The 10065-nt window shown below is 36.5% G+C and overlaps 1 protein-coding gene across 1 annotated transcript; it reads right to left on the bottom strand.

Moving 5' to 3' along the window:
* Window positions 1-232: 232 nt before the first annotated feature.
* LOC136226474 (probable methyltransferase PMT23) lies at window positions 233-4990 on the bottom strand. Its single transcript, XM_066014976.1, has 8 exons — window positions 4252-4990; window positions 2186-2335; window positions 1837-2107; window positions 1647-1757; window positions 1382-1553; window positions 1007-1258; window positions 692-886; window positions 233-613 (listed from the first exon to the last, which is right to left on the bottom strand). Exons 1-8 carry the CDS (start codon window positions 4789-4791, stop codon window positions 427-429), a joined length of 1878 nt encoding a protein of 625 aa, XP_065871048.1. The 5' UTR covers window positions 4792-4990; the 3' UTR covers window positions 233-426.
* Between the last annotated feature and the right edge of the window lie 5075 nt (window positions 4991-10065).

A 10065-nucleotide genomic window follows, 5' to 3' on the forward strand; every position in this document is an offset into this window, starting at 1 on the left:
TTCTTGCCGCCAGTTATATAGTTGATAAGTGACGTAAATTTTGATGATGAATCTTGAATGACAATGAATTGGCGAGTACAACTTTTGGTTGACTCGTCATGTATATAGCTGGGTTTTTTCTCTAATCCGACCATAGTGATTTTATTGATACTAAAATTAACGAGAAAAACAATAATAGGAAATAGGATTAGTGTACTTCCTTTATAGAACTGAAACAAAAGATAGAAAGAAAAGACATACAACTGAAACAAATCTTGTATAGAAGAATCAAATCATATATTTCAGTTATAGCGGTAAATGCCTCATTCGCTTGTTCTTAGTAAGATTTATACTCGAAAGACGAAAATGAATGCTTTCTCTTTTTCTCTTTTCAAAGTATAACCGTAAGTAGAAATAGCATTTTCTCCGTAGTTTTCAACTTCTGCATCAGTTAGGCCGCCAGGAACCTTTTTGAGCAAAGAGATATTGTCCTCCATGGAGAAGGGTTTTCCAGTGAAGTGAACGCAGTATTGAAGCAAGCTTATGCATCATTTCCATAGTATCTTGAACTACAACATAGCCACCAGGTCGTACAATACGATCAATCTCGACAGCTATCACTACGAGCTCACACCTACAACAATAGCAAAGTCTCAGGGCCGCCTTGAATCACAAATATGACGAGCTAAGGTTTTGAAGTACGAGTGCGTACCTTTGCATCAGATTTTTGAAGAGGAAGCTGGAATGTAAAAGGTCGTAAGTTCGAGGATAGGTATTGAATGGTTCGCACCAGTCGTGATAAACTCCGATCAACCCTCTTTCGAAAATAAGGGGAAGAGTATCCTTTGTGTCGAATTGAACAACGTTCATCACCCAGTGTGGGAGATCAACTAGTGCTGCTGCGAATCTGTAAAAAATATATAAGTAGAATGCTTGAAAAATCATTACGCCTCATCGGTTCTGACTTCATCAAAGATATTGAATTAAACATAACGAATAAGAACTAGAATGCTCGAAAAAAAATTACCCTCCATAGCCAGCATTCATATCCATTACATTCCGCACGTTCGTCCAGTTGAGAAATTTTGCATTCAGATAAATATCAGATACGAGCACCGACCAATGTTTACGGTCGGCCAAAAACTTTTGTAGCGCAACTTGATCATTCGACAGGCTTGGAGCTTGATTAAGCCTCACAGGCCACTGACCCGGCCAGCTGACCGGGTTACCACTGCTATCAACTGGAAGTCTTGAAAGACATCCACTAAGAGGAACATACCTATGAAAGCATAAGATGAACACAAATCAAGAATCATAACCCGGAAATTATAATTACTCCAACGAACGGTGAATGAGACGTTCGGACAGGAATGGACATTGAAAATTCTGAAGGATTGAATACCATGAAGCATTTTGTGCAGCATTCTGATCACACATAGGAGGATCGTTTTGTTGGCGTTTTTCGTAGCAAGTAGATGTGTCAGGCTTCTGGTATATTACAACTCCAATTCCCGTCGAATCCATTGTCTTAGCCACCACGTTCCAGCATATAGATTTTGTTATAGTTAACATAGCTGCATAAATCAAGCAAAACATCTTTCAACACAATCATAGAAACAAAACTTTTAGTTGCCAATTGCATTATAAGCACAAATTAGAAGACTCACATTGCCAAACATTTTTATCCCTGTCGTCATTACGGTATACTGGGGTAGCAGACCAGACAAAGTAACCTCCTGGCCGGAGTATTCTGTTAAGTTCGATCAGCGGTTTTCCACCTGAAATTTCGGTACGTGTCATGACATTTGAGAATCAATATAATACAAGGTCTTCTGAACCAACAAACAAGAGAAGTACCATCAGCATCCCAATGAACTCTGCATCGAGCACAATGGATCAGATCGAAAGCATTGTCCGGGTATGTTAACTTTTGGGTACCGATAACAGAAAGGGTAGCAGGGATTCCTCGTTCGAGAGCAAATTGTATCTGAGCTTCGTGTTCATCCTTAGGAGCAAATGACATTGTAATAACTTGTCTGTCCAGCAAATAGCCACCAAAGCTAGCAACTCCGCAACCAACATCTAAAACAACCCTCGTGCGCCTTCCCCAACTGATCGCGGGTAAAGCCTGCAACATTCGGGATAAATCAATCAACGAAGAATTTGAACTTAACAGAAAGAGCAAGTAGAAAGAAAGAGAATAAACCGTTTCGATGAAATCGATGTAGTTCGAAACTCCATCTTTGAATTGAGTACCGCCTCCCGGGAAAACGAGTAAATCACCCTCCCTTTTCACCCAGTTTTGATCTTTCTTGTATTCGACTAGCTTATCGTGAGGAACATTATTGTACCAAATCTGAAAAACCGAAACAGAAACTACATTATCGCGATTTTCTTGACAAGTACAGAACAAAACACAATTAGATGATAATATAACATAATTAGTTCAGATATTCTACTCCAACATCACCTTCACGAGATCGGGTCATTATAACGTCCCCTCGAAAAAAATGACAAGAATGACACCATTAGTGACATTTCCTACATATTTCTTGCTCCGTTAACAATAAAAAAAAATATCGTATTAAATGTAACAATCCGGTCCAATAACACATAGATAATGTCTTTTAGCTCAAGTCTCGTTCTTTGAAGCTCACGGCTTTAAAAAGCAGCTACATGAATTGGAAACACATACACTCAAACAAAAAATGACAAGCATGACACCATTAGTGACATTTACTACATGTTTCTTACCGTGTTAAGAATAAAAAATAATGTTTAAATGTAACAACCTCGTTCAATACCAGGTAGATATTACCTATTTTACCTCAAATCTCATTATTTGGAGCTCAAGGCTTTAAAACATATCTACTTAAATAGGAAACACATCTTACTAAAATAGTCCAGGATCGAGCATCACCTTCACCTTCACGGGATCCGGTCATTATAGACCTACTAGCTTATGTTTAATTCATCCTCGAACCAACAAATTATAGGTGGGGAGTAAGCGACAAATCAATTATAACAACCTAATCCAATATCATGTATATATTATCCGTTTTAACCTAAGATTGCATTCTTTGGACCTTACCGCTTTGAAACATGTCTATATATATATATTTTGGAAACACAACTTACTAATATAACCTATCTCCCCCTTTCCATTTCCATGTCTTTTAGCTCAAGTCTCATTCTTTGGAGCGCACCGCTTTAAAAAGCAGCTACATTAGTTGGAAACACATACAATGAAACAAAAAATGATAAGCATGGCACCATTAGTAACATTTACTACATATTTCTTACCTGTTAAGAGTAAAAAATAATGTTTAATTTAAATGTAACGTCTCGTTCAATACCATGTAGATATTGCCCATTTTACCTCAAATCTCATTATTTGGAGCTCACGGCTTTAAAACATATCTACAATGGAAACACGCCTTACTAATATAGTCCAGGATCATGTCATTATAGACCTACTAGCTTCTGTTTGATTCGTCGAACCAACAAATCGTACCTGGAAAGTCCGCGTTGATATCAATTATAACAATCTAATCTAATATCATGTATATATTATCCGCTTTGGCCCAAGATCGCTTTGGCCCAAGATCGCATTCTTTGGACCTTATAGCTTTGAAATATGTCTATGTATATGTATATTATAACACACCTTACTAATATAACCTATCCCATTTCCAATGTGGTATTCCATTCATTTTTAAGCCATTTAAACCATTGTCATCCTTTAGAGCCCCTACATACTCAGGCTTTCCACCCCGCGCCACCCCTCATAACCGGATCATTACACAAAATACCATTACGATTTTGATTATTAGTGGCAGAGGCAGCCTAGCGCTTGGGGGCCGGAGCCCCCCTCCTCCGGAGAAACCCTGAGTAGGGTGATCCTTCCTCCGGAATTAGCTCTCCTCCTCTCTTCAACCTTCTCCCTCTCTTCTGAAGTCCTAACTTTTTTTTTTTTTACTATCAATCCTCCTCCTTCCTCAGTTCATAGTGTCCGCCCCTCTCTTTCCGCCCCCTGGAGGACTAAAATTAGCCCTGCTAATCTCAAATCCCCATTATGATCGACCAAATGCAAAATTATGCCTTAACTTATTCTTTCATCCAAACTCTTATTCTCAAGGATGAAAACAACAAGAAAGCTATGAGAAGCTTTCTAAAGCTCAAAACTCTAAAAACTAAATGATTTTAGCAATCAAACCCATTAGAAAATAACAAACAAAAACCAAAATCTTACCAAGGAATCAATAATCTCACCATGTCCCTGCTCTTAGGCCAATGAATGGGTGCTTTATACCCTTTAGGAAGACGCACCAAACACATTGGACTTGGTTTAGGGCAATGTCTTTCCCTATGCTCCATATGCCTTCTTGATTTCAATGCTTTAACAGCTTTCATATTATCCAAACACGGTATAACATCCGTCGCTAATGGACCCTTACAACTCTCCCACTTTATATCTGCAATTCCCCCAAAATCAATCACCGGAGCTGAACCTTTCCTCACCTTCCCTTTCCAGATGCCGATATTACTATTTCTATCCTTGTCGGTGGTGGTGGTGACGGCGGCAGAGGTGGTGTCTGGCATCGGTGGGGATGGACTTGCGGTAATTTGGGTGGAAACTGGAGGCGGTGGGAATGATGGATTCGATTGCTTTTGAAGATCGGAGATGGAGAAAGAAGGAAAAGGAGAATCGTTAGTGTAGAGAACGATTGTAGCACAGACAAACAAGACGAAGAAAGTGAAAATGTAAGGGAATTTCTTTTCCTTGATTACATTAGGAACTGAAATCGCCATTTTTGCTTGATTCAATGTGGAAATGAACTGTGAAAAAGGCGAGAAGAAGAAGAGGAGGAAGAAGAAGATGAGATTCAGAAATGTCGCGATCGATAGCAGAAAAAGAGGGTAAAGATTTGGGCTGTTCTTCAGTTGGCGGGATCTAAGAACTGTAACTGATTTAAGCAGCAGCTAAATTTTCGATTCCTTGTTCAAAAGTCAGCTTAATTTTCTGTTAGGGAAAGACTTTAATTTATATTATTATATTTGTTATTTTTTAATTATTGTGTAATTTTTGTAGCCATATGATTTTTTTTTTAAATATTGTAAAATATTATTTGTATCATGTAAATAGGAGGAATGTTTCAACACTCTTAATATAATAAATAAAAGGCCTAATACACAAATAACCCCCTGAACTTGTTTAAATGTTGTAACTGTCCCTTCCAACTTTCAATTGTAACAACTTGCCCCTTAAACTTGTTCAATTGTAACAACTTACCCCTTAAACTTGTCAAATTATAAAACACAACCCCAAATTGCTGACATGGACTGCAATTGAAGAAACACGTAAAATACAAAATCTGCAACGCTCGTGAAGTATGATAATCAGATCTTTGGCGTGATACAAATCCGGGAAAATTTTTTTACGATTGCTTCAAATACGGGGTAAAAAAATTTCCAATTTGGAGTTATGTTTTACAATTGGACAAATTTAAAGGGTAAGTTGTTACAATTGAAAGTTGAGGGAGGCAGTTGCAACATTTGGACAAGTTCAGGGGTTATTTGTGTATTAGGCCTAAATAAAATATAGTTAAGAGTTGAATAATCATGTTAGAAGATATATTAATCAATGGATTATGTGTTAATGAGGACAACATTAAGATTCATGTCTAAACTAGAGATAACAATTTTTAATACTTTATTTTTTTGATCTTATTTTTAATAGTTTATTTGAATCATATAAAAGTATTTATATTAGAGATGTCAAATTGAGTTGATATGAGAGTATACGTATCGCGGCTCTAGACATGTAATCGGAATAGTTTCATATTAATTCTGATGACAAAATTAATAATAGAAAAAGAAACTAAATTTATTATGTTGTACGATAACACATTTCGGTAGTGTTTTCACATTTCGTGTCCATTTCGAAAATGAAAACTATCGAAAACTAGTAGGATATGCTTCCAGACGCATTTCACTAAATATTGAAAATAGGAAATGAGTTTTTTTTTTTTTTTAGAAAGATGTTCCCATCATCAAATACAATTCAATTTCAATTTCGACTTTGATTCTAGCTAATTTGTTAGGGTGTTGAAGCTGAAGAAAGCGTTTATCCCACAAGAGGATGAAAAAATGTTATGAATACCTCTAGTTCAATATGAAAAAATATTATGAATACCTCTTGTTCAAATGCTACATGAGGAAACTAACTTTGTTGATGATAAATATCTCGAAGATGATGATGGGATTGAGAATGAGAATGAGAACTTTGAATAAAAACATGATGTTAGGGAATAAAAAAACTAAAGAGTTCCGAGCAATTCTAGTGGTTCCTTAAAGGGACCATTTTGTAATTATTAAGAGTTTTAAAAGTACATGCAACACGATATGTAATTTTAGTCTTCGGGTTTACCTAAGTAGGTACTGTGTCATTTTTGGATTGACATGAAACTGACACGCAAATTTTTGGGTTGGTTTATGGTTAATATGCAAATCCGAAAATGACACGAAATCACATGAATATTTAAAATTATTGTTATATTCTCTCGTATTTTTATATGTCATTTTATTAATAAATATAATAAAATATAATTATTACTTGCAACTAAATTGTTATAAATACATTGCATGACCCCCTAACGTGATATTAACGGACTTTTCGATGGTTAGTGTTAACATAATAATTTAAAAATGACATAAAGTATTTGAAGCTACTATATCATGTATTTCAGTAGTGCTCACCTGGATCCTGAATGACCATATGAATTTGGTCATTCACCGTTAGATCCAAGCTTATTAAATGTAAACCTTAGGATGATTTGCATCTCCACCACATGATCCTAATAAGCTTGGGTCTAACGGTAAATCACCAAATTCATTTGGTCATTCAGGGTCCAGGTGAGCACTACTACATATCTTTATATATTTTTAAAAGCTATCATTAATATACATGCATAACAAAATTTATATAATCCGAAAACACGACACGAAATTGACACTAACCCGAATAGGACAACACGATTATGACACAGAAGTTTTCAGATTGGGTTTGAGTTTATGCTTTTTAACATGACAAGAATACGACAATTGTTAGGTCTATCTCTAACCACTAGACTTTATAATTTTGAAGTCTCCCGAAACTAAAGACTCTATAAGCATCAAAATAATTTCGTGAATCAGACGTCGGACATGGGAGAGGAGTGCCATGTGTCACGAGGCCGAGTTTGAGCTAGGCCAGAACCCCATGTGACGCTAAGACTTTCCCAAGTTTCGGCCAACTAACTCCTACTAAAGGGGTCTATCCCCTTTAAACATCACATCCATGGTCTATAGGTATTTCATCCTGGTGGGACTCCCTGTGTGTAAACCATGCCCTAAAAGGGACACGTAGTATGAGCTAACTCTGGAGCCTATAGTGTCTATAGAGTTCCATCATATGTACATTCGCCTCCCTTCATGAAGGTCGAACATCTGACTCTTCTAGTCCTTATTGGACTATGATGGATCGCTTAACCGAGTACCGACAACTAACCCAGGGAGTGGTGGAGATCTAAAGCCAAAATAGTCCATGTCCCTTATAGTGTTTCTTATACCAACTCAGTGTAGATGAAGTCTATCTCGACAAGCTTTCACCCGCAGGAGGTCCATCATGACAACTACGGTACTATTTGGTCTCGGAGTCCAATCGAGAAAACGACCGGCTTAGTAAGGCCGGTGTCAGAGAAAGAGTCGCCACCCGGATTTTAGGTTCGAGAATGTTACTGAAATTTCTTGCGAGAAGTAAGTGGGTTCGGAAAGTTAGGTATGCTTGGGAAATAAAATATCAATAACTTTTATAAGCTTTTGATTTTTATTGACAAAAACACTAATAAAAAATATCGATATTTATTTGTGATTTGATTTAATTTGATAACATAATTTGTAAATCTTAAAATTTTATATTGTTGGATTCGATAAAATATTTGTGTATATTTTATAAATATATTTATATTTTAAGAAGATTATTTTATACGAATTATTAAATGAATTCGGGATACTAAACATTGATTTGCGGACAATAACAATATAATGAATAGTGTAGTGATAAAATAAAATACTAATAAAGTAAAGTATACAATTAAATCATCAATGTGTCAATCAGAGTGTCAATAGGTTAAGAGAAATATAAATATACTAACGTGGGTAAATATGTGGATTTGATTCCCGATATAAATATTAAAAGATGATTCGAGATACGTAGGAAGCTTGATATACGTAGGAAGCTTGATAGAATTATCGAGTCCAATCCAAATAAATTATTAAATTTTAGATAGTTGGAAATAGTGTTTCTCACGGGCTATTAGTGTTGAAACACCTTTCCACATGATTTTGATCTGATAAAATTATTTAAGTTAATCCATGATTAAGGGGCAATTAAATTTAAGTGCTTTGATTTAATTGTACTAATATGTTTGTTCAATGTTGAGAATAAAAATATATACATATAAGAACAGGAATCAAAGTAAGACAGAACGAAGTCAGCATGATAACATAGCATGAGCTGAGTAAAAGTATAACTCAGTATGAAAGAAGGAAAGTCTTCTTCAGAACTGAAACTTGCAGATAAAGCTGACCACAGAAGCTGAGGAGAACGTAACTCAGAAATATCTTCTTTGGAACAATATCTTGCACAACAAAGCTGACCATGAAAGCTGAGTAAAAAGCAACTCAGTATCGTAAATAACAACGATCAAAGACAAACGGCTATCAAAGTAAAGTTGAGTGCTCTTCAGGACAGCACCAATGATCCGTTTGCTAAAAGACAAGATCCGATAGTGATCTGCGCCAATTCGGAAGCTTTGGAATCATGCAAGGATATAGTTTCGAGACGCATGGGTCAACTGTTCTCTAGCTAAAAGACGAAACTGGTGCTAGAAGACGAACCTGCGGAAAGAAGACAAGCCTGACGCCTGCCAAATTCAGACGACAGGATTGGCCTGCAAATCTGAAGCTGACCAGAACAATGTCGCATGAAGAGCCGTTTGAATCCAACGGATAGATCCAGATTCAAATGATTTAGTCTTCAGATTTCAACTATAAAAGGACAAGTTCATTCTTGGATCCTTTGCCGATTGCTGAAACAAAAAGAGAAAAAGAGCATACATACAAAGCACATCAAAACAAGAAAAATATCTTACACCAAATCTCTATCTCTGTGTAAAAGCTAGATTGATTTTTGTAATCATCTAAAGTGTTATTCATCTAGAAAGAACAAGTTTGTATCAATTGTAAAATTGAGAGAGTTGTGCTGAGTACTCGGTTTTAAGTACTCAGTGGTAGAGAAATCTAGGTGTTCGGTTATAGCACTTAGTAGGAGTTGAGTAGACGAATAGAGGAAGGTACTCTTGCATATTCAACTGCCTTGTAAACGGTTTGTGCTCTACCTTTAAAGAGCTTGGTATTGGATTGAAAAAGCCCGGAGGGACTCTAGGGACTAGACGTAGGCGGAGAGGCCGAACAAGGATAAGTCGTGCTGAGTAATTTCTAACTCTCTCTCAATATATCTATATATGTGTTGTCTGATTAAATTTCTCAGGATATAAATTATAAAAGCTGACACTGAGTAATCTTGGTGCTGAGTTGGAAGCTGACCTCAAGTGTTAATTCCCAACTCACAAGTAAAACAGTTCTAGTCAGCATCTGACTAAAGCTGTCTTACATTTCTCGGCCGTGCTGACCTAAACTAAGTCAAGTAACCTAAAGAATTAATTAAGTCAGCATTATTTAGCGAAAAAGTTACATTAGTTCCTAACCCCCCCTTGGAACTAATCACACGGGACTAACAAGTGGTATCAGAGCCAAATAGCTCACTACTCAAAGATATAACTATCTTGAGCTGATCCCGATAAAAGGCTGAGAACAGCACTCGCTTCCTTCCCGGAAATCAAACAACACAGATACTCCCTGAGGGATTATCGATTAATCGGCCTCCCCTGTTCTTTGGATCTAATTATACCTTCTGGAAGAACAGGATGAAAAACTTTATTTAAGCCACAAACATGAGTGCATGGCTTGCAATAGTACAAGGTC

Source organism: Euphorbia lathyris, chromosome 4 (assembly GCF_963576675.1).
Source record: "Euphorbia lathyris chromosome 4, ddEupLath1.1, whole genome shotgun sequence".
Taxonomy (NCBI): Eukaryota; Viridiplantae; Streptophyta; class Magnoliopsida; order Malpighiales; family Euphorbiaceae; genus Euphorbia; species Euphorbia lathyris.

Bases quoted from the DNA above. Each gene is read 5' to 3' on its own strand.
- LOC136226474 (XM_066014976.1), bottom strand. From the start codon at position 4,791: ATGGCGATTTCAGTTCCTAATGTAATCAAGGAAAAGAAATTCCCTTAC. The intron at 887-1,006 runs GTAATTTTTTTT...TATTTTTTACAG, and splicing joins ATGAATGCTGGCTATGGAGG to ATTCGCAGCAGCACTAGTTG. The intron at 614-691 runs GTACGCACTCGT...CTATTGTTGTAG, and splicing joins TTCAAAAATCTGATGCAAAG to GTGTGAGCTCGTAGTGATAG.